Below are 24,413 nucleotides of genomic sequence, written 5' to 3'. Positions count from 1 at the left end.
CTGCTACTCACATGTTACACTGAGCCTCCTGTTCCTGCTTTTGATACATCATTGAGGGTAATACAGATTGTACCTCACAGGCACTCAATTGTGTGACAGTAAGCCTGTAAGATTTAGGCTTATCAAGCAGCCCTGATACATCCTTCTATGCCTCTAGGTCTTTGAAGTAGCAGAAACAAGACTGCCTATAAATGTGCTTGCTGAATTGCTGCAGCAAAAAAAAATTCAAAAAATATAATAAATATAAGTAAAAAAAATTTCAAGCACTTCTTAATGGAAAAAAAATATATTTCTAAAACCTTGAATACAACTTTTCTTTACAGTATGACAGTTTACTTACTATAATCTTCAAAACACAACTACAGCTACCGTGTTCCACACCAAGTATTCAACAGAACTAAGCTTTTTGGCTCCATTTTCTGGGAAATCGTCTTTTTAAAGAGATCTGACTGACAATCTCGCTTTTATCTTTGAAATATCTTGCGAATCATATTTCTATATGTGGATTTTCTCTTGCATCTACATAAAGCTCTAAATTTGTTGTGAATATTTATTTTAAACTTTAGATACATGTTTTTTTGTGTGTGTGTTAAATGGCATTAATACTAGTATTTTTTTATCTTTTTCAGTAACATCTGCTGTTTTAAGTCTTGTATCTCAAATAGTTTTTTTAAAGTCTTATTTTGTGGTAAAGGTGTAGTATTAATGGTTCATTATTTATCATTGCGGCTATTATTATGACTATTATTATTAGTGTTATTATGATTATAATTATTAAATTCTCATTTGATGATGAATTTCAAAAAGGTACTTAGTGTGGAGACTGTAGTGACATTATTACAAGATGTTTTTATATGCAATAAAGCATAAAACCAGGTCATATGGTATGACTTCAGGTTAATTAGCACTGATTTGTGAACATGAAAAGAAATCTGTGCTATTATCTTAGAACTTCAGAATGAGTTTTCTTTTTATTTAGTTCGTGCTATTTTACCCAATGGATTGTAGAGATATCAGAATATTTGTGCATTGCAGGTGCGGAGCCATCCCACCAGGTTATATGTTGTTTACATGTTGATGTAATTTACCACCTCTGGAACTAGTAGTTCCCCTCTAAAACAGAAGGTGCAGCGGGGATACTCTTAAGTGATATGTCTTAAAGAGATAAGCATTATATGGGGAGTCCATATAATGAATATATTTCTTTTGCTTTTTAAGTGTCGCTTTCACTTGCAATAACCAGATATTGCTAGAATTTACAGATATCTCCTGGATAGGATGATAACGGGTCAGCATTGTGCAGCTGGAGTGCAATGACATCCACCTGTGACCAGAGATCCTGATTTGTGCCAGACTGTACTTGCTGCCTTTTTATCTTTTGCCCGGTGTCTCATAAAGTAGAAGTATGTTTTGCATATAACTAGATCACATTCTAAGAAGTCAAAGTCATTATTTAAAGCTACAATGTGTAATTTTCTGTGACATCTAAAGGTGAGACTGCAGCAACATGAACCACTATCCCAACTGCTTCTCCCTCTCTAGCAATACATAACTGGCTGTCAATCTAAATACAAACTAGTGTCCAGCATCATTACCCACATTTGCAGGATGCTCTTAATATTAAACAGTAATGGTGAAATATTGACATAATTATTAATAAATAAAATATTACGATACTAGAAAGACACACATAGTGACAATACAAAGCAAGTCAATTTAGTGCAGGGGTGCTCAAGTTCAGTCCTCAAGAGCTACTATCCTGCAACTATATGATGTAACCGTTTTTAACACACCTGAATCAAATAAGTGGCTCGTTACCACGCCTCTGCTGAGCTAAAGGAGGGGATTTAGGCTTTAGATTCAGGTGTGCTAGAGAAGAGATTCATCTAAAAGTTACAGGATGGTAGCTCTTGAGGACTGGACTTGAGCACCCCTGATTTAGTGCTAAACATAAAGTGTATTGCTAAAGCTAATTATCAAATTCAATTATTAAAGTTAAAAAAATGTTGTGATTTGCAAAATACTGATATTTATTTTCCTATGAGATCTATGTGATCAGTGTAGATTGACCTTGAGATTTTCCCAAAAACTTTTTAAAAAATCCTCTAGACTTTGTTTCCAATTTTGAAGACGTTTCACTTTCCATCTAGGAAGCTTTTTCAAATCAAAATATCAGAAATAGCGTCAGGTTCAAGGCTTTATAGAGTGGAGCAAAGCAAAGCCTTGTTTTGGCTTAGTAACATGCAAATTGAACCTGAGGAACAGGTCTGCCCCTTTAGAATAGGGGTCATTTTGTTTGGGAAACATCTTCAAACTTGGAGACAAAGTCCAGTGGATTGTTTTTTTATTTTTTTGTGACTCTTTTTTGGAATTACTTTGATCTGGATGACTTAGAATCTTCACCAGCAGACCCTGATATGGTTTTAGCATCAGTTCTTTTCTGTGATTTAATTTCTTGTAAATTAACATACAAGACATCCATTGAAAATAACCTTGAAGGCCTGATCTTTAAAATGATTTTGGTGTATTAAAATGCCCAAACATTTTTGCACCTGCGATGCAGATCTTCATATAAGGAGCAAAGTGATTCGTGTGCAATATAGCAGGGAGCAGCTGCAAACCTTCTGTGTGTATCATTGGTTTTATATAGATCCAGATCATATCCTATAACCAAACCAAGTAATTATCATCAAATTTACAAATGAAATAGGAAGTTATCACAGGTTTTGCCGTTCTTAAAACCATATTTAGCACATTTTAAATTCCAATCATTGTGGCCACAAAATAGAAATAAGTACAGTGACAGGCAATAGGGAGAGAGTTTGCATGCATGCAAGCATATTTGAACTGTCAGTGGGGGAAAAGACATCCGCTCAGGCCATCTCAGAGTAATTCAGCAAGGCAGCAGACAGTCTTTATACAATTAAAACAAAATTAAAGGGCAAGATTGGACTTGAATAAAAGTTAAACTAAATATTAACAACTAATGCAGAACATTTTTCTGTAACCCTTGATTTACCAGTTCATGCCCTTGCTTTGTCCATCTCTGCAGTCTTATACTTAGGCAAGGTACTTCACCTGCCTTTCCTACTGTTGGTGGTCAGAGGGCCCAGTAGCGCCTATCGCAGGGCCACCTCACCTCTTGTCACCTCTTGTCTGCCCAACGGAAGTGGTCTCTACTATGACAAGTGGAGGCTGCCAGTTCAATGGTCACCCAGCACAGGAGAGGAGACAATCGACCTAACCCGACCAGCCAGACTGAATTACACTCCGTGTAAACCTTCTTAGACTTGGAGACAGGACTTTACAGTGCATTACTCCCTGGGCAAGAATTACCCATAATGTAGCAGTGCTTTTCTGCTAGCATAGCAAAAGGCTTGTGACCACAAAGGACCAATGTTGCAATGAAAATTAAGAATGTACCAGAAAGCAGAGCTTTTATCCTCAGATTTGAATGCCAAATGACAGAAATCGTTCACTGGAGTTTCTCCCATTCATCCATCCATTTTCCATCGCGCTTATCTCAAGCGGGTTCACGAGGGCTGCTGGTGCCAGCTGTCTACGGGCGAAAGGTGGGGTAGACCCTGGACAGGCCACCAGTCCATCACAGAGACAAACAACCATTCACACAAACACTCAAACCTAAGGAGAATTTAGAGAAGCCACTTAACCTAACAGACATGTTTTTTGGACTGTGGGAGGAAACTGGTGTACCCAGAGAGAACCCACGCATACACAGGGAGAACATGCAAACACATGCAGAAAGACCCCAGGCCAGGAATGGAACCCGCAACCTTCATGCTGCAAAGCAGCAGTGCTACCCAGTACACCACTGAGCAGCCCCACTGGAGTCTCTTGGACGGCTTAAAATGTTTCACAGACAACAGAGAGTTGCTTGGTGGTACAGTGCTACAGTCAACCCTCATTTAACCCCCGTAGTGTATGAAACCTCAAAGGTTTACCAAGGCTGCTAAGCTAAAATTGGCATGGACAAAGTGTTGAGGTTGTAGAAAAGACTTCGAGTGACGGCGATATCGAGGCAATGTACCTCAAAATTGTGTGTCAAATTATGAACGTGTCTCACTTCAAACTAATATAGTGACATCAGGCTTATTGCATTTTCAGTCACTAGAATGGTGACAATCTCACCATGGATGTTTCTTTTATTCTGTTTCACTGTTAAACTGGATACATACACTGCAACAAAATCTCATTACGGAACTGCTGTAGAGCCATTGGGGCTAAATTCTTGGTACCGGTAAGTCTTAATTCGAGTCCTTAAGCCATAGGAAGTCTTTCAAATCTTTTATATTTTATCTATTCACTCTGAAAACCTCTTCAGTTGCTTTGGCTGTGGTTGTTGCCAATATGACTACTTGCTGCATCTCCCATTGTGGTCTTAAAAGCTCACTGGTGGGGGATCTTATTTCCCGGTCGTTATGCCGTTTTCTTAGGAAAGTAGCATATTTATCAGATTTTCTGGTGTTCTGCACTTCCTAACGTCAGCTTAAAGTGATTTTTAGTTTGCCAAGTTCTTTCAGTAAAAGAGCTGAAAATAGATATTTTAATTTGAGTGTGATAAAATGCAGAATAAAGTGGATGATTTCATGGACATAATCATCCCAGAGTCTTCACTTCCAGAAAGCTGCTGTTCAAAGTTGCTGTGTCGATGCCATATTTGTTTGTTTCCAACCCCCCTCAAGATGTCTCCTGGCTGCACTTGAATGTCACTTCGACAGCCCTATTCTGTCTTTCACACAGAGCTGATCCAGCATCTGTTCATCTTTGCTTCGTTATCGTGAGCAGGATTTCAATCTGTCTCAATAAAATGTCATCATTTGTTATAAAACACAGGAACACAGATGTTTTTCTGTCAGTGCAGAAAACATTACTTGTAATCAGATTAATTTCCTCAAAACTTGTATTAATGCTGAACATAAAGCTGTTGTTTAACCTGAACTGTTTAAAAAATCAACATCTGCAATTGTCATGTCTCTTTGTGTCCATAAAGACACAGATCTTTGTAATGTCTGTAAACCAGCTTATATCCCTAAAAATTTGAAAGTGTAAGTTCAGACCGAGGTCACAGTAAGTCAAATAGGACAGATTATATGCTTGATGAGACATGGAGAATTAAGTTCACTTTAAGGTTGGATGATTGATATAGGTCAAGGGTGATAATCTGATTAAAACCTAGTGTGTGATGATTGTCTGTTGATTGTGATGTGGGTGGAGGGTGCAGTTTAAAGTCCACTCTGGTCTTCATTACATGATCCAACAACCAAACATGTTAAACCAATACTTCTGTTTTTGTTTGAAATGATAAATAGTTGTTAACTCAAACTAACAAGAATATTTTTTTAACAATGTGAATATTTTTGTGTTTGTGTGAGGATGTTTGCCAATGCTACACTACAGAATAAATAAATGATATTGCTGATATGGTCAAGTCAGCCGCTTCTAGCAGCGAGGCGCTTAAAAGATAAGATGCTGAGCAAGTTGGTCTGTTAATATTTTATTTTTTTTGTAAATATTTTATCAATTTCTGCCCAGACTGTGATAAAATTCAAATCTTAGTCATGTCCTCACAAGTCAAACAGCATAGACAAATGTACCAAAACCCCCTCAACTGTTTAGATTAAGTGAAATTTAAATTAAATATGTGCTTGTAGATTAAAGCAAAAACTGCATTCAGACCCTAAAATGTAGACCTCTAATTTCATCACAGTTAAAATTGCTTAAGTAAATGGGACAAAATTATGCTGATGTTATTAATATCCAATATCCAATATATTTTTGTCCTTCACCTTAATGCTTTGTGTAACTCCAGTGGAAAGCAAAGTGTTTATAGCTATGCAGTTGTGGCATATTCTTTTCATTTTTTGGACGATATATTGAATGCTGCTTCATCAGATGCCCAAAGCTTGGGATGTTTTATCATAACAAAGGCAGTAAAAAAAATGTGAAGGAAAAATCAAAATAATGTTCAATATTATTTGTATCTTTTTAAATAAAATCCTAATAAATGAAGCTTTTATTTTTGGTTCTTGGAATATAAAACCTAAAAAATAAAAGTACAGTTTTTATGAATCCTCTTGAAAGGTGCTGTAGGTTTTCCTGTTTCCCACTGAATCAAGTGGAAGCGATGCATCATTTTATTCCTAAGGGAATACAGCGAGCTGACTGGACATGATGACTAATAACGTTGAGGCAATGCAAACTGGTTAGAAATATTTTCCTACTTACAGCAGCACTGTGGAACATCAACAGGCAACTTATCAATGTAACTTTTATTGGAGCTGTGGCAAATCTTAAGCTTCAGTCTTTGTCCTGCATAGATAGGTAACCACTGCTAGGACAACACACCTTTGATCTGATTGGGTTTAGGGGAAAATACTATCACCATTAGATGTAAGATTTCGCTTTGTGATTACCTCTTGTTCACACCAGGAATACTAATTTTAATAAACCTAAATGACGTTGGCACTTGGCTGGTAACAGCCTGTAATGTTTATAGACCGTCAATGATGTAACCTTAAAACTGGATGCCTCATTTGTTTGGTTTCTTGCTGGTGATAAATGTTGACCACTAGTATAACAATGCTTTACTAACTGCTGGCGAAAATTCAAATCTATCCATCTTTCTCTGCAGATCATGAAGGAAGTCTGTAGAGCTTTGGGGAATGCAGCTGCTGATGACAGTAAGCTGTTACTCCTCAGCTCTGTGGGCACGATCTTCTGTAGCGGCCTGGAGCCCTCATACCTCATAGGGCGTTTGTCCACTGACCGCAGGAAGGAGAGCAGCCGAATTGCAGAATCTGTACGGTAAGATGGATTATCTATATTGTTGGACATGCAGCAATTCTGAAGTTTCCAAAAACCACTGGACTTTGTGTTCAAAGTTGGGAGACATTTCGTTTCAATCCAGGAAACTTTTTCTATTCAAAATCTCTGGATTAGCGTTGAGTACCAGGTGTATAGAGTGGCCCAAAACAAAACCTTGTTTTGGTTTAAAAAACATGCAAAGTGAACCGAAAAAAACAGGCCCGCCCCTTAGTAATGGGGAGTGGTTGAGGTCTTTTTTAGCCTGCAATACACGATACTCGCCCATGTCCTTGAAAAGGGAGTCGTTAGGGTCATTGCTGACCAGGTGAGGTGTTTTGATCCCCTGTATTGTGATGAGGATCGAGATGATAGCAGGAAGCAATCAACTCTATTGCTGCCTTGTAGTTTTTTTGAGAGCTGGAACCTGAAACCACTCCCTCTGTTTAATGTTTTTTTAAATGGCTTCCTTCACACCCCTTTGAAACCACTTGTCTTTTTTGTCCAAAATGTGAACTTTCTGGTCCTCAAAAGAATGTTGTTTGTCTTAAGGACAAGGCCTCTATCTTAAAAAAGAAAGCAGGAAACTCAACGGTACTCCAGACATTTTGAAATGAGCAAGCTTCCTAGATGGGAAACTACCGTATTTTCACGACCATAAGGCGCACCGTACTAAAAGGCGCAGTCTCAGTTATGTGTGCCATTTCTGTATTTAACACACACATAAGGCGCACCGGACTATAGGGCGCATTTTTTATATACCGGTACATGTCCTCTACTACCTTTAAATACCTCTACTGCTAATTTAAAAATACAGCGGGAGCAAAACTGAGTATGACTGTGCTTTATTCATGTATTTATTACAAAGTATTAATCAAACCTGGGAGCTGGCCGTGAGACAGACACATCGCAGATGACAGAGCACTGTGATCACTTCTAAATTAAATTAAACTCCTGAAGCCTGCCGACAGAATATGTTTGCTTTTATTGCCGGTATCCTGGTGCCTGCAGTTTAAATTATTTAGATGAAAAACACCTGCCAGCCACCGCGGTGAACCCGGAGGCTACCCGGCCTAGAGGCTGCTGTTGAAGGGAATTCTACTGTCGGCGCACCGCTGGTATGTGGGGGTCTGAGCGCCTCCGACAGAAATAGTATAGGCAGGATAATAATCTGGATGAACTGACTGCAATTATTAAGTTTTCAGGTGGACTTTCTCACTTAAAAACATATTAAAACTACTTTATTCCCACTGATCACAGCAAATATAGCTGCAAGATTTAGATTATTTAGATGAAAAACACCTGCCAGCCACTGCGGTGAAGAGGAGGAGACCCGGCCCAGAGGCTGCTGTTGAATTAAGTTTTCAGGTAGAAAAATAGAGCGGGAGCAAAACTGAGTATGATTGTGCTTTATTCATATATTTATTACAAAGTATTAATCAACCCCATCAAAGTCATCATCCTCTGTTTCTGAATTAAACAGCTGCACTAAATCAGACATGCCAATTTCCCCTTCTTCGCTGTCAGAGTCACTTTCCGTGCAGCGCGGCTCCTAATGCCTGCTTTTGCGAAAGCTTGAACAACAGAGCCAGCAGACACGTTAGTCCAAGCATCAACAATCCATCCGCAAACGGTGGCGTAACTTGCCCGGCGCTGCCTTCCACTTATCGTGAAACTGTGGTCTCAGTCTGTCATCCATCGCTCCCACGCCGCTCGCAGCCTTACTTTGAACGGCCGCTTCACACTGATGTCGAGCGGTTGAAGTTCCTTTGTCAGACCCCCCGGGATAACGGCGAGCACAGCGTTCATTTGATTCACCTTTTTTTTCACATCGGCTGTGAGATGGGCACGCAGTCACAGATTAACAGCGATGGTGATGCGTGGAAGAAAAACACCTGGTCTCCTCACATACACCTCCCTCAGCCACGCTTTCATCATCTCCTCATCCATCCAGCCTTTTTCATTTGCCTTAATATCATATGTCATCAGAGCGCTGTGTCTGTCTCGCTGTCAGCTCCCAGATCAGCTTCTCTGATTGGTTGATGCGGCGCGTCCAGCAGCAAAACTTCAATTTTTCCATCTCGAGCAGCAGCAGCGCGTTGGCAGATGCTTAAACGCTCCCGACGCAGCGCCTGCTGCTCAAAACGCGCTGCGGGACCTTTTGCTGCACCTATACGCGTGTCAACCATTGACTTTGCATGTAAACACGCTGCTTCTGCTGCACCTGCTGGGTCCGGTTCACACCGATGTCGAGCGGTTGAATAACAGCGAGCACAGCGTTAATTTGTTTCACCATGTTTTTCACATCAGCTGTGAGATGGGCCCGCATGGAGTCACAGATTAATGGTGATGAGTGGGAAAAAAACACCTGGTCTCCTTACATTCAGCCACTCTTTCATCATCTCCTCAATGAGGTGGTCTCAAAAGTCGCAGTTACAACACACATAGGGCGCACCGCACCAAAGGGCGCACCGCACATTTTGAGGGGAAAAAAAGACGTTTAAGTGCGCCTTATAGTCGTGAAAATACGGTAAACGTCTTGAAACTTGGAAAACAAAGTCCAGTGGGTTGTTTTTGAACTATTTTGGAACGACTATGACCTGGATGACTGAGAATCTTCACCAGCAGTAATTCTGAACATAATTTCCACTCATCTCCCTGGTACAACTTTAGAGACTTTGTGTTGGCATTTATCCACTTCAAGAAACCTATTGTTGTGGCAATAAATGGACCTGCTTTGGGATTGGGGGCATCCATTCTGCCTCTCTGTGATGTGGTGTGGGCGAGCGAGAGAGCATGGTTTCAAACACCATGTGCAGCCCTCCACCTCACCCCATCTGGATGCTCCTCTTACACCTACCCACAGATTCTGGGTGTAGCTTTGGTGGGTCTAAACTTTTATTAAATCTCTTATCTAAATAAATCACATGAATAGCTCATTTTCATTACAAACTAATGTAAAGATCACATGACACACCTCCTGTAACCACAGGCCAATGAGATGCTGTTTTGTGGAAGGAAACTTACAGCACAGGAAGCATGCAGTCGGGGTCTGGTTTCACAGGTCTTCTGGCCAACCACATTTAACCAAGAGGTGATGCTGCGCGTGAAGGAAATGGCATCATGCAATGCAGTGGTAGGTCCTGATCTATAGAACATTTTGGGCTAATTTGTTTGTGACTTATAAACACGATTAACAAATCACTGCTTTGCCTTTTTCCCCAAATAAGGTTCTAGAAGAATCTAAATGCTTGATGAGGAGCATCCTCATCCCAGTCCTGGAGGAAGTGAACGAGAAAGAGTGTCAGATGCTAAAGCAGCTGTGGTGTTCAACCAAAGGACTGGAGGCACTCTTCAGTTACGTGCACAATAAAACCAGCGAAAAGTAACCCTCCAGAGTCAGAGGGAAGATACGGCCTCTGCTGTTCTGATGCGTCCTGGATAGGGACATCCAAGATGAAAATGCTGTGACTTCTTTACTCTGAGGCTTTGGCTCCATTCATCAGAGAAAACGTTCTGGACGTGTGTCTACTTGTGTCTCGAGAAACAAAAATAAAAACTTAACATCATTTTTTTTTTTTTGTATCAGAGCTTTTTATTGGACCCACTGTGTAATAATTTCTATGTTCTTTTAGCAGCAGGGGGCAGCTGTGCATCATTTAAAACAGAGATTATCTCACTTAATGTAACAAAGGAGTAATGCATATTGTTAATATATTCATATATTTATTTCAGATTTTTTAATGTATGTATAAGAGATTTTTGTGATTTGTTTTATTTAGTTAACGGGTGTGTTCTGTTTGGTTCTTGGCATGCACTTTAATATTATCCTCCATATATGAACTGAAAACAGCAGCTTTAGTAAAAAAAATGTTGGTGGTTGTTCAAGATGAAAGCTCAAGATTTGCCACAATTTAGCAGAAAATGACCTCAGTGTGTCAAGAGAACATGGAACAACAAGTATATTAATATTTAGGGCATACCTCCTCAAATCATTCATATCCCTAAGAGATTTAGATGTGAAAGTATTTTCATTTGACCAATGAATGTTTTCTTGCTGGTTAATTGGGCATCTATGTAAGATTATAAAAAAAGTACTTTGTTTTTAAGAGAATAAAATGATTACATTTAAGCCTCAATGTCCCTTAGTGGGGACTTCTGAGATGTAGAGGCAGTAAATTAGCACAGGAAAACTAGGAACATGAAGATGCAACCAAAGGTTTTTAATTACATTTTAATGAAAATGAAATGGGCATACCATTATACACAAATGTGTTTGGTCCTTTTTAATCAGCTACCAAAAAAATCTTCAAAGGAATTGAGCATTTGGTGGTGGCCTTGTGGTTAGAGTGGTACGCTTGTGTTCTGAGAAGGTTGCAAGTACCTGGTTCAATGCCCACAGCCTCCTCTCTGGGTCCATGAGCAAGACCCTTAACCCCTGATTGCTGCACCGTGGCAGCCCACTGCTCTCCAAGGGGATGAGTTAAGATGCAGAAGTGAATTTCTCTGTTGTGAGATCAATGATATTTATTATTATTCTTTAAATCCCTCTCTTAACCAGTTAACAGCTTGTTTATGCTCATATTTGGACTTCTTTTAATATGCTTCCAGTTTTTAAGGTTTCCTTCCTTCCTATCACCCTTAGCCTTTTCTCCCTCCACAGGTTTCCTCAAAGTTTACTTATGATTGATAATTCAGTCATCATTTAAGACCGTTGGTGTGTGATGCATTGTTTTTTTGGAAGATGTGAATTGGATGATTATGATCCTTGATTGTATATACTCAGTACTTGTACATTTTTAAGTAATAAGGAAGGAAAAGCAAAACACTTTGTCATAAAAAGTCAATTAAAGTGTCAAAATGTGTGAGACTTGAGCCAGCCTGGTCCTGATCTGCATGTATTATTGAGTATTTTTTTGAATAGGATATTTTGCAGAGTGTATTCTATTAAATGATCTATTTTGTTTTTGCAAAGTCTACATAGGTGTAGGTCTGTGTAAACTGTTTAGGAAGAGATGTAAATAATTATACAGTGAAGATTTACTTGCATGTAATATATGGTATTGTACTTCAGGGTATGTTTTTGTAGCATTGTAATTATTTTTCTATTTATTTTAGATAGCATTGAAGGTAAAGTGTCATGTGGCTTCTCTTTGCTTACAGTAGCACTGCAACACTTTTCATCAATCGTAATCTAAATTAGATTCCATAGTTTTACTGCGAATAAATTAAGAATAAAGCTGATTTTAGATAATATATTAATTTAAGATAAATTAGAAGCATGTCCAATGTTTATCTTTTGTGTTTTATGGCATTTATGGATAAGAACAAGTAGATAACATGGGATTTGATGGATTTTTCAAGTTGAGACTGTGTTATTTTGTGGTTATGGATTGACTGGAGTGATAAAAAATTTCACAAAGTTTTTTTTTTTTTTTATTATTTTACAAGTAAAGATAAATTTAACAGATGTTATATCTTGAATATTATCATTTTAAGCCAAATGAGAAATAATTCTGATTAGATACATTTTGACAGATTTTGTTTTAAAAATTTTAATCATTTTAGAGTCAGTAGATGTTCCTGCATTTTCTATGAGTATAAATAGCAGATAACAGCCTTGAGATTAAGCAAGCAGGACCCTCATGCTGTGACTGCTTTGAAGTGTAAGTGAATGTTAATATGTTCTGGTGACTTGCACCCACGCATATTCTTTAAAATGGGGTTTTTATCTATTTATTTCTCTATCATGTTTTTTTTTATGTATCTAAAGGTGTCCAATTAGATACATGATCTGTTTTTTTAAATAAAACTAAAGATCTTAATTTTTTTTGTCATGTGCTTTTAATGCTTGGACATTCTGGTGTTTCAGATAATTTAGAACTAATTGATCATTAATGGAAAAAGGCATAAAATCGCTTTTTTTAAACACATTCCTTCCATATAAATGGAAGAATTGCCCTGCCTATCAGAGACAAAATAAGCTAGAACGGTTTATGACCCTTTTATGGAATATTTGGATCTTGAGGGGACAGTGGCGTTGGATGTAGGAGTTTGCCCTGAAATCGAAGGGTTGACGGTTCAAGGGTTCAAGCCCCGACTCTGACTTTCAGTGTCGTTGTGTCCTTGGGCAAGACACTTCACCTGCATTGTCTACTGATGGTGGTCAGAGGGTCCGGTGGCGCCAGTGTACGGCAGCCCTACTTCTGTCAGTGAGCCCCAGGGCAGCTGTGGCTACAATGTAGCTTGCCACCATCAGTGTGTGAATTAATGTAGTGTAAAGCCCTTTGGTCAAGTCTCCTAACTTGAATAAAGGCCCTATATAAGTACATGTCATTTACCATCTAAACTTTCTGAAAACCAGATTAGGCAGCTTTATTCAGCTCATAAAAATACATGATGTGGTTTATTTTTAATCAGGTTAGAAATAATCAGAAAAAATACACTTTAGATTAAAAAAAAATATTTGCTGGGAAAAGATTACTTTTAATTTATCAAATTAGTAAGTAATAAGTTTGGACACAAAGTTTACTACAAATGCTGTAACGCCTCTGTCATTCTCCTAGTTAATTATTCATGTACAAAACTGCTAAATATTTGACCTCTACTTTAGTGAAGCCACTCCAACTATAGAGATGGGCAACTCGTTTTGTTTTTACTGCAAACCATAGCCTCAGGACTATGGAAGCCCCACAGGAAAGACTTGAATAGTCTAGTCCTGAATCAAATCTATTTGTTTTAAATGATGTTAAAAGGTTAGTGCCCATATGACCTTTTTTTTTTTTTTTATCTTGCCCCTGATAAATGGAAGAAATGAATATTTACATCTTCTGAACAATATCCCAAACTCAAGGCAAGATTTAGAACAGTTTTGTAAATTGTTTGTTTTTATGCCTGTTTATTCCAGCCCAATGTATCAATGATTTAAAAAAGTTCTAAGAATCAAACACTGATTTGTTGAATGTGGGCAATGTTTTGTTTTTGTAAGTTTTTAAATATATTTTTTTAGGTTAGAAGGTTAATTTTAATCTAAATTTACTAGATAAACAAAACAAAATCTAACTGAAAGAGATTTCATGCAAATTTGAGTTATTTTGCTTTTTCACTTTTTATTTAAAAAAGATTAATTCCAACTACATATTTTAGCAATAAATATGTTTCCCAAAATGGAGCAGACAGTGATTGCTGCAAAAAAAGTACCAGCACTGAAACCATGAAGGAAATTTGAACGGTGAAAATAAAAGAGGTTTTGAAAATGTTGATAATCTAAAAAGCTCTTTTTTTTCTTTTTTATTAACCAATAAGAATGTTTTGTAACACTGCATCCCTCAGAGCAGCTCCCAATATGTGCAAAAACTAAAAGGATAGGAACACAATTTTACATCAGAGGATGCCGCAATCATCCATCAGTGATATAAACACTACAGCTTTACAAAAAAATAATAAATCAGTCACAACTGTTCCTCTGTGATGACAGAAAGGCAGTCATGGGACTCTTGTTTTTAGTTTAATGTCCAGTTTTATGCTCCAGTGCGTTTTGCTTCCTTTAAAGCTGCTCCTTGGGTCCTTCCTTTATCCTCTTTCTCATTTCTTCTGCATGTTTCTTACTGCGCTCCCGTTTTTCAAGTCTCTATGAAATGGACAGAGGAAGAAAGCGACCAACAAAATGAAGTAAATACTTAAATAGTTTTGACACACTGGTTCATAATTAGCAAAAAAACAAACTGACAAACCTCTTTCTTCAGACAATGACGCATGGCCCGGTCCATGTCATTACACGTGCCAAAAAACTTCATGACGTTGTGCTGATGGAGGCATGAAGGAGGTTACAAAGTTTAGTTTGCATGCAAGAATCACAGTGACAAAATGAGCTTGAGAGTCATTTACCTCTTTGTGGCACTGTCTCAGGAGGCTTATGAGTTCATTGCACTCATCTGTGTGCAGGTGGGGTGAAAGGTCAGGGTGCATTATGAGTTAAGGAGCCACAGCAGCTGTGCTGAAACCAACAAACGAGAGTAGCACTAATGGTAAGAACATACATCTGAACAACATTTGCATATGCCTACAAGACTTCCCTAGTAAACAGTCTTCAAAAGCATGGATGGGTGGATCTCCCTGTCACTGTTTTTGGTATTGCTTTAGGTACTGTGCTGTTAGAGGTTTTCTAAAGGATACTAGTGCCTCCCAATCCCTCTCCATCTTGACTGGTCATTGTGACGACTGATTTCCCTGTGGACACTTACCTGCAGAAACATAGAAGACGAGGATACAACACTATGTATATATATGTATAGATAAAGACAGTCATTAAACAGTAGTGAACTGTGGTCTTAGAGAGATCATCCTAGTTAACATGACCATTTACCTACTGAGCGACGCTTTCCTCCAAATCACATTTAACATGGCTGTGGAAGACTGTTAGCAGCAGTGCCAGACCTTCTATCATTAGTGGTCCATGTGCAACAGTATAAATTGGTCAATTTAAATTAAAAAATGCTTTATTAATCCGAAAGGGAAATTAAATATATCAGAAAGTTGAAGCAGTACTGGCATCACTGTTAACCCTAACCCATAACCTACTCATAGCCAGGTCAAACTGACTGCACTTAGTTAATTATGCAACTCTACTTCATGTTTCAGTTGCTGTAAAAAAAAATGAAATAAAACTGTATCCCATCCATAACGAATAAAAACAGGGTAATCAAGGACCTCATACAAACAAAATATCAGCATGTGCTGACACAGAAAAACATAAATCTAAAATGACCATGGTTGCATTAAAACTGAAGGAAGTTACAAGTAGGAAAAAAGTTAAACATTTAGAAAATAACTAAATGCACAGTAAATAAATTACACCATGCCTCTAAACTGGGGAGTGTTGGCCTAGTGGGTTAGAGCAGTTTGCTCGTGCTCTGAGAAGGTTGCAAATACCCGGTGTTCTGTCAGATGAGCATACCCATAGTCAATACCTGTTTATACCTTTAGTTTTGTACAAAAAATAAACTTTAAGCTACCTCAACGGGCGTGCATCCCTTTAGTCATGTACAAAAAAAAACATTTAAGTACCGGTACTTACTTTTTGAAGCATATGTCGATCTCACCTTAATTTTTTTTTTTTTTTTGTCGTTCATGACTAAAGGGATACACGTCCATTGAGGTAGTTTAAAGTCTATATTTTGTACAAAACTAAAGGGATAAACGCAAATCTGACGTCTTGCACATGCGCATTGACTATGGGTATGCAGAACATCGGTTCGATCCCCACAGCCAGCAATCTGGGTCCCTGAGCAAGACCCTTAACCCCACACTGCTCCCTGGGTTAAATGCAATGGTAAATTTCTCCAATGTGAGATCCATAAAGTTCAATTATTTATTTTTATTATGAAACTCAATCTAAAAGGATAAACATTAGGACCAGCCTTTGATCCCAAGGAGGCCCGTTAGTCCTTAGAAGGTTAGTAAATATAAAAAACGGTCCTAAAAAGGCAACATAAATAAGTGAACACACACACTTTTGGGCAGTGTTGTACAGGTTGCCAGGTACATGTCTTTTAAATAGTAACTGTGAATAAATGTGTTTCAGTTTTGTGAGATGACTTGAAACAAAAATATCTGGGGGAAAAAGGCCACTCTACGTCAATCATAACTTTTTGATGGCAGTTTTGTCCCAAGGTTATGGTCGTTCTTTCATTTTTTTCTGAATTGAATGCAGTCAGCTGTGGGTATGCTAGTTCCTCCATTAACAGATCACAGAGCTACCTGCTGACGACATTGAGATGTTGTAATATAGTGATAACATACTTCCACGCACGGGCGTAACTTTCTGAAGGACCGGTGTGGACATGTCCCCACCAATAATTTCTGCTTTTTCCCCCTTTCCACTCATTTACTTTAGCCAAAGAGGTTGGCTGCAGCTATCTGTGTTCAGAGCGTTTTGAGTCTATTTTTTTTCCCTCTCTCCCTCCTCTCGGTGTGACATCATCAGATCTGTCGCTTTGAGACATCTGATTTGCGGTCAAATTTCAAGTAAAAGTTAGGACATTTTTTATTTTTATTTTTTTAACTTAGAGATGCCACCAAAAAATCTGTTTGTTAGACATATGCAGCTTTTTCAGCTAAAAATGGCAACAGATTGTAAGTTTATACAAGTTAGTGTTATAATGCAAGAAGCTTGAGACTCTCAGTTACAGGTTAAAATGAACACAAGTTTTCTTATTGTGCAGACAGAAATTAGACTGCAGAGCTCTACATATCTTGAAATTTTGTATCTGGCATCATTATATTAGTAAAGAGGTCCATAAATCTTTTTAAACCGAGCACAGAGAGAAATAGATAGAGCTGCAGATTGAAAGTGGAAGCAGGTTTAATTACATATGCAACATGCAAAAAAATATATCTTCAGGTTTACCAGAAAGTTTACAAGAAAAGAAATATGCTATATTTAAAATGCAGCATATCATATTTTACTGGATGGATGGAATTGAAATTGTACATTCAAGGAATGCATGATATCGATTTCAGCACCAGAATCAATTTTGGTCATTATATACTAAAAGACATCTCTCTAACTGTCAATAAGTATAAATATTAGTGTATTATGGTCCTATTGTGTTCTCAACAATAGGAAAGCATTCAGTAAATCTGTTTGAGCTCATTTTTGGAAAATACAATAAGCTAATCAAAGCATTCAGGTGGAGTACCTGTAGATCCATCAGCCTCCACCCTTAGAGCTTCCACACCAACTTTTATTACAAAGTTACACCCTTGCTTCAACGCTTTAAACTTTTTGGTCCATATACATTCATTTAAACGCAGATTTTTAGAAAATGTAATTTATCTTTATTCGGTAAAGTTAAGGAGCTATTCAAAGACACTGAGAGCTGTCAGCTAAATCAAACTTACCAGAGATAAAGCTGTGTCATATGAGAACTGTTCCAGAACACCTCCGATGTAACACGTTACCTAAATGCTGAGCATTAGCTAATGCAACACAGGCCTAGGTTGGCTTTTACTATTTTAAAGAGGAATTCCTCTTTTTTTAAAACCCTAAAAACAACTAATCTGGATCTCGACGCAATTCCTGACAAAGGTCAAAAACCTATTCAATGTGTGTAATGAAACGAATAGTCTCCTTGAAAGATGTGAGCCTGTAGGACATTGCAGCGAGTCACGCCGCTTTCATAACATTTGGAGCGACAACCTACGTCACACAGCGAAACAACGAATCAGCTTCCGATCTTATTTATTATTGACCAATCATGCGCTTTTTTTTAAGGGAGGGTGGGACTGTTAAAACGAAAGGTAGGATGGTTACTCTCTACATGTATCCGGTTTTGTATCACATTTCACATTCGTAATAAAACATAAATCTATCGTTTGGAAATATTTCCAAAAACTTTATTAGCCATAATCAGTCAAGAGGTTCTTTCAAAAAGTAAGGAAATACATTTCATAGAAAATATATAGTAAATACAGTTACCAAAATTCTGCATTTTAATTTATAATTTATTGAGGACATTTGGAACCTTTTTTTCTTTACTTAATTGTGAACAATTAGACTGAATTTATCTAAACTCATGTTTAAACTAACAGAAAACGTGCTACTGACTACTTCAACTTACAATAATATTACTTTTCAAGCAGAAAGAAAGAAAGAAAGAAAGAAAGAAAGAAAGAAAGAAAGAAAGAAAGAAAGAAAGAAAGAAAGAAAGAAAGAAAGAAAGAAAGAAAGAAAGAAAGAAAGAAAGAAAGAAAGAAAGAAAGAAAGAAAGAACATTATTTTTGGTTTTAATTATCATTATAGTCTTTAAAAATACCATCGTTTGCACCTAAGCTTACATAGTGGTCCCTCTGTGACATTATATTAAATATCAGATGTTTTGAGTCACTCAACACTTATGTAGCGTTTCTACCATATATGTTTTTACTAGTGCTGTCAAAATTATCGCGTTATTAACGCGTTAACGCGAGGCCATTTTAACGGCGATAATTTTTTTAACGCGAGATTAACGCTATGTGGTTTTATGGTACAATTTTCCAAGTGCATCCCGCTGCAGCCTGCGGGAAGGCGGGGCTATTTTCCCCCAGTCTATGCATTTCTCATAGGCTTCCAGAGCGGAGCTCCTCAAGGAAAAAAGACGCTCATACACTGGGTGGCGCTAGTGCCTTTTCTTTAAGCCCCACCACCAACAAACAAGTTGAGTGTCTGGTAACTAGTAGCAACCTGAAATACGCTGAGAAAACAGATTACCGAGGTGAAATGGAATCTGCTACGGCACTCTTGTCGGTATCGTGTGTGTGTGTGTGTGTGTGTGGGTGGGTGTGTCTGTGTGTGGGTGAGTGGGTGAGTGGGTGTGTGTGTGTTCTCATTTTTGTTAAGAGGCTGAAAAGTAACTTTCTAGAGAGCATAGACTACCTTCATCTAGTGATGTTGGTCTATTGATTTTGATGTATTGATTGAAAATTGTTCATTATTACCTTGGTTAATTATCATCTAATGTTAATTCTACTAAATTTTATAGCAGTAGGGTAAAATGCTTGTCTTTGTTCAAAAGACTGTATTAACTGTAAAGACTGTCTTTTACATCAGCCTGTTTTCAGGGCCTTTTTTTTGGCTACATATTTGTTATTTTTTGCTACATGCCTCCCCATCTTCTTGCCATATGTTTCTATGGCATAAATCAGTATCTGTGACCTGTTTTCATTTTAAAAAAAGAACATTGGCACAAACCTAGCCTGTATGTATTTTTTTGTATGTCATCCAGAGTATTTAAATGATTTTCAATCAGGAAAAAAAATGTGCGATTAAAATGCGATTAATCGCGAGTTAACTCAGGCATTGATGCGATTAATCGCGATTAAAAAATTTAATCGATTGACAGCACTAGTTTTTACTCATAATTGTCTAATTTATTGGATGGCTATCTTTTTTATAATGAAGTAGTAGTAAACTTACTTGAGCACAATTTGGGGGTACCTCAGCCACCTCTATGAATGAATAAGTATAGCACACAAAAAAAGGTTCACACTACTTTTTTTATTTCTGGAGTGTCTGTTTTTCTTCTTTTTTCACGTTTTCCTCCCCCAGTGTTGTACACAATAGATAAAAGTGCAGCACCACTCCGACGCACCAGGCGGCGCTAAAGTACAGTGAGAGCTTGTAGTTGATTGGTTGATTCATGCTCTCCCTGAAAGGCGGTTGTTTAGACTGTCTTCGGTAGCTCTCAGTGGCTAACGGGGTAGTTTGAACCGAAAAAATACAGTTTTATGGTATATGTGTTCAGTGTTGATTGTTCCATAAGAAATATGAATGATTCTGCGAAACGCTCCCTGCAGCGGCTGTTGCGACGAATCCCTTTTCGGATGCTGAAAACCTCTCTGGATAAGTGGGAACGTCTGACGGCAGAGCAGCGAAGAGCCATAGATTTAACTCCAACAAAACGGGACTTAATACAAGAAATACTCTCCCTTTGTGAGGTACAGTAAAACCTCCTGCACTGAATAGGTTATATGTTCTTCATTTTTGAACAAATTGTGGCCTATATTCAGGAAAAGCACACAGTTTATGGCAATTTGGTAAATGTATAAAGGTTCTCCATTAGCAGTTGCCATGGCAAACTCCTAGTCTTGATAGAGTCCATAATAAAAACATACAAAACAAAAGCACAGTCAAAAAATATTACATTTCCAAAAATATAATTTCTTAACACATGTTTTAGAGATACTTGTTGTTTTATAGAATAAACAAAAGTAAAATAAAAACAGACAATAAAACAATAACACTTCAGGACATTAAGTGATGTCTCCGAATCTTTTTAAAAGATCATTTGCTATGAGTGCAGCAGATGTATTGAGGTAGATTATTCCAAAAACACAATGATCTATATATAAATGATCCCTTTACAGCATTGCTCTTGGGTCCTGGTTAAACAAGCTGTCCATTACTGGAACCTCTAGTGTTGTGATCATGAACAGAGTTACTAAAAACAATTTGTGAATGTATAAAAGCTGGAACATTACTAGTCATGACTGACTTAAAGAGGATAAGTGTATTAAAAAGCAGCTTATTCTTCACTATAAGCCAGGAAGGTCAGCCATGCATCTGGCTGACATTAGATCTAATGGAGCAGCTCAGTGCCAACCGTGCTGCCTTGTTCTGAGCAACCTGGAGCTTTTTGTGTTCACCCCTGATAGCAGATGTTCACACTGGAGCACAATAGTCAAGATGACATAAGACCAGACTCTAAACTATTTGATATAAAAGGGGACGGGCCACAAAAGTGCAGTATTTCCTTGCACTACTAATTGCTATCCCCATTTTCAGAATAATATGATTAATTTGGTGAATCTGATTGAAAAGAAGAATCTTTTATTGTTACAGATTGGTGACATTTATCAAAGCTTCATATTCAGACCAGTTGAAATGCTGCAGCTCCCTAGTTTTCCATGTACTCATCATAAGATGGCATCAATCTACAAAAATGTGTCTCCACTTTAAGCAGTCTGAGTCTTCTTTGATTTGAGTTTATGTTTGCTGTTAGAAGTTGATGTTTTGGTTTCTAACTTTAAAATTGTCTTTACAGGAGAACAAATGGACTGAAAAACACATTGCAGAACTGCAGATGATATGTAAGTACCCTTCAGAAGATGCACAAGTCATAGGCAAGATCTACTGTGTTGATTTAATCACAGTAGAGATCAAACTATAGGGAGTCTGATGTTAAATTTGCCGAGACGCATCCAATGTGGAAGAACGTGCTTTGGTAAAAAGAAATCAATTCCAAACTTTATGGCCTGCATTGAAAACTGTTTCATAATCTGCCCATCTAATAATCCTTCAGAGATAAGGAAGATTTTTTTCTGAGTTTTAGATAAACCTTATAGATTTTTATTTATTTAAAAAAAGGAACTACATAACACTTAATTTTCACTTCACAATGGTGAGCTAAACTTTCGTTGCACTGTCTTATAGTAAAAACAGAAGTTTTCCAGAAACTCTAGACAAAGGGTGACTTTGTCAGACATGGGATGTGAAGCCTGTAAAGTGGCTTGTTTTGATTAGAATGATTAAGGATTTGTCAGGAAATATGAGTCGTTCTTAGAGCCATACTTAGAAACCTGTCGTAAAATCTTTATTGGTGTTTGGCGAAAAAACAGACGGACAAATGTCTTATCCTTGTAGTTGGTTGGTATTTTACCCCTCTGTTGTTTTCTTGTGACTTTTTGCTCATAAATGTCGTTTTTGGATTAGCCAAATGATTGGCAGTTCAAGATCAAGGCCAAGCCTTTTATTTGACAAAAAGAAAAACAACCTAAAGGTAAATAAATAGTATTGTCACACCACATTTTTTCTAACCGGGTTCACAAAAATTCATAGGAACAGAACATTATGTGGTCTGAATTAAACCTCATTACTGCAGCCATTTCTTTCATTTAATTGATGCGCTAAAATTAACACTAATTAGTAACGTGTGTTTCATTTTCTTGTAGATGTTGCTGAGAATCCTGACCAGGATATGTGGCACACCTACCAACTTGTGGATCCTGATGGTGGGAATCCAAACAACCATATTCTTCTTCCACCTTCAAAACACTGAGACCCAGTAGTTATGCTTGAATTATTTTGCACCTTTTCAGTGAGATTTAACCCTTTCCCATCTCTTTTCCCCATTTTATAGATGATGCTCGCTCTGTAGATCTAATCCAGTTTAAGGAGCAATTCAAATCCCATTTCCGTGAAGTCCAAAGAAACGTAAGCTTAATAACAATTTGCATGTGGGTTTTTACACATTATGAAACATTAATGATTTCTTTTGCATTCGATCAAAGGTGTTTGTTAAAATTAGGAAGCACACAGATGAAGCTGTTTGGATCCGGATCGCCTGGGGAGAGGGCTTATCTCCACCAAACAATCTGAGAGCCTCATATGTTGTCCATCATCTTCAGACTCCTTTTGTTTATGTGAGCAGTCTGTCATCAAAGCATAAGCCTCTGCTATTGCAGGTAAGAGAAAAAAAATCTATGTTTAAGTATTTGTTATATTTGTATTTTGTGTGTGTGTGTGTCTGTGTTGCATGTTTCTACCTTCTAAGATTGGCTTTTGCTGCAGGCCTTGGCTTTTTCCACGAGACATAGAGGAATTAAGGATGCTAACCTAAGTGGACGGAAACTGACTGCCCTCAGGGACCTGCTGATGAGGCAATACCAGCATGTAAGTCACCCTCCTGTACCAAAATACTCCACTAGCCACCAATGTAATTTTATTCCAGTGTTTTACTGTTTGAAGGTAAATTGAATTGTTTTTTCTCTTTCAAATTTACAATTCTCTTAAAGATATAACTGACTGAACCTTTTCTTTTTTTTTTTTTTGCTCAGGTGTTTACAACAAAGTTCCCCAGCCCTCTCAAAGAGCAGAATCAAAGCCCCTTAAGTATGCTCAGTAGAATTATCTGATCTATTTATGTTGGGTATCCTGTTTTCTTTAACATCGTTTGGTTTTTGTGCTTGACTCTCTGCCAGTCGAAAAAGAGCAATCTGGGCCATCAGCAAAAAGACATCGAATGGCAATAGAAGCCTTCGGTGAAGGGGCGTTACCTGCAATACAGACTGCAGTCTATAAGGTAAACTACTCACTTATTGAATACAAGTGATTTAGGTTATGGTTCAACACATAGTTTTCAACAGAATTGCGTCTCTTTAATATTTGTATATTTTCTTTAAGCTGGAAACCAAATTCAAAGACCCCACTAATGAAACCATGACTGAGCGGGATGAGCCATTTAGATGTGCTGTTAAATTTACGAGCACCAACCTCCTGGAGTCACTCAGATCCTGTGCATCCTCAGGTACTAAAAAGCATTTGCCACAGCCGTAAAGGAAATGGTACATTCGAAAGCACAGGATTTTATTATGCATTTTATAATGAACCTTTCTCAACAATTGCAGTTCTCTAAGTGTCCACACGAGGGCACACTTGATATAGAAATCATCATGATTACTCCAACAAAATTAGCAATTTCCTTTCACTCCTACTGGGCTGCATACTCAGATCATTTTTAGAAACTGAGTGTATTTTAAAAAGAAAAGAGGTTCTGTTTTGCAATTTTCCCGTTTTGGCTTATTCCTACTGTTATTGTTTTTTTTTTTCACTTTGCAGGAATTGCCTCAACCCCCCTCACTCCCTTGCTGTCATCTATTCCCCTTAAAGGAAGAAATTATTTTGTCATCACAGATAATGCTCCCAGCGCCTGCTCACAAATGTCCCAGACAAAGAACTGATTTACAGTTTGGCCCCTCACTCTAACCTTTGTTCAGTCCTGTTCAGTCAAACTGACTTGCAGATAACAGCTTATCCATAGCAAAGGTTTAAGGTAAACCTCACCATTTGATATATCTCTTTTTCAAAACATCAATGGAATCTGTGTTATTAAAGCCAGTGTCTAACTTGTCCCTCTATGTGAGCCAAGGATTAAAGAGTGGACGGTTAGTTATGGTTCCATAGAAATTTTGTTTTCTTTTTGTAAAATAATTGTACAATTATTGTCTTAAACCTTTAAATAAAGTTTAATTTTATTTTACCTTGTGTTTACTTT

General features: G+C 37.7%; 3 protein-coding genes across 4 annotated transcripts in view; 2 read left to right on the top strand and 1 right to left on the bottom strand.

Moving 5' to 3' along the window:
* The window catches only part of LOC119797614 (chromodomain Y-like protein 2), a 53,153-nt gene extending 42,190 nt beyond the window's left edge, over positions 1-10,963 (top strand). The window contains exons 4-7 of the mRNA XM_038306764.1: positions 6,653-6,825; positions 9,496-9,706; positions 9,815-9,958; positions 10,053-10,963. Coding sequence (XP_038162692.1) covers positions 6,653-6,825; positions 9,496-9,706; positions 9,815-9,958; positions 10,053-10,211 — 687 coding nt within the window. The 3' untranslated portion in view covers positions 10,212-10,963. The remainder of the gene's footprint in view (positions 1-6,652; positions 6,826-9,495; positions 9,707-9,814; positions 9,959-10,052) is intronic.
* A 3,136-nt stretch (positions 10,964-14,099) lies between these two features.
* cmc2 (C-x(9)-C motif containing 2) lies at positions 14,100-18,022 on the bottom strand. Of its 2 annotated transcripts, XM_038306692.1 has the most exons (5): positions 17,725-18,022; positions 14,998-15,065; positions 14,710-14,780; positions 14,556-14,627; positions 14,100-14,452 (listed from the first exon to the last, which is right to left on the bottom strand). In XM_038306692.1, exons 2-5 carry the CDS (start codon positions 15,032-15,034, stop codon positions 14,369-14,371), a joined length of 264 nt encoding a protein of 87 aa, XP_038162620.1. In that variant the 5' UTR covers positions 15,035-15,065; positions 17,725-18,022; the 3' UTR covers positions 14,100-14,368. The 2 variants fall into 2 exon arrangements, with proteins under 2 accessions (XP_038162620.1, XP_038162621.1); XM_038306693.1 differs by lacking the exon at positions 14,998-15,065 and having other exon boundaries at positions 14,710-14,818; positions 17,725-18,020.
* Positions 18,023-19,991: 1,969 nt separating this feature from the next.
* On the top strand, positions 19,992-24,398 carry cenpn (centromere protein N). The gene is made up of 10 exons (XM_038306741.1): positions 19,992-20,298; positions 21,405-21,450; positions 22,312-22,371; positions 22,500-22,573; positions 22,651-22,824; positions 22,931-23,032; positions 23,197-23,251; positions 23,341-23,441; positions 23,543-23,666; positions 23,978-24,398. Exons 1-10 carry the CDS (start codon positions 20,089-20,091, stop codon positions 24,097-24,099), a joined length of 1,068 nt encoding a protein of 355 aa, XP_038162669.1. The 5' UTR covers positions 19,992-20,088; the 3' UTR covers positions 24,100-24,398.
* Positions 24,399-24,413: the final 15 nt, after the last annotated feature.

This window comes from Cyprinodon tularosa, unplaced genomic scaffold (assembly GCF_016077235.1).
Source record: "Cyprinodon tularosa strain WSP-4 unplaced genomic scaffold, ASM1607723v1 ctg59, whole genome shotgun sequence".
NCBI lineage: Eukaryota > Metazoa > Chordata > Actinopteri > Cyprinodontiformes > Cyprinodontidae > Cyprinodon > Cyprinodon tularosa.
The sequence above is the reverse complement of the archived record's forward strand: the minus strand, read 5'-3'. Positions and strand labels throughout refer to the sequence as shown.

Bases quoted from the DNA above. Each gene is read 5' to 3' on its own strand.
- cmc2 (XM_038306692.1), bottom strand. From the start codon at position 15,034: ATGACCAGTCAAGATGGAGAGGGATTGGGAGGCACTA. The intron at 14,781-14,997 runs GTATCCTTTAGA...TAATGCACCCTG, and splicing joins AGAGGGATTGGGAGGCACTA to ACCTTTCACCCCACCTGCAC. The intron at 14,453-14,555 runs GTTTGTCAGTTT...TCCATTTCATAG, and splicing joins GTCATTGTCTGAAGAAAGAG to AGACTTGAAAAACGGGAGCG.
- cenpn (XM_038306741.1), top strand. From the start codon at position 20,089: ATGGTATATGTGTTCAGTGTTGATTGTTCCATAAGAAATATGAATGAT. The intron at 22,825-22,930 runs GTAAGAGAAAAA...CTTTTGCTGCAG, and splicing joins ATAAGCCTCTGCTATTGCAG to GCCTTGGCTTTTTCCACGAG. The intron at 23,252-23,340 runs GTATGCTCAGTA...ACTCTCTGCCAG, and splicing joins GCAGAATCAAAGCCCCTTAA to TCGAAAAAGAGCAATCTGGG.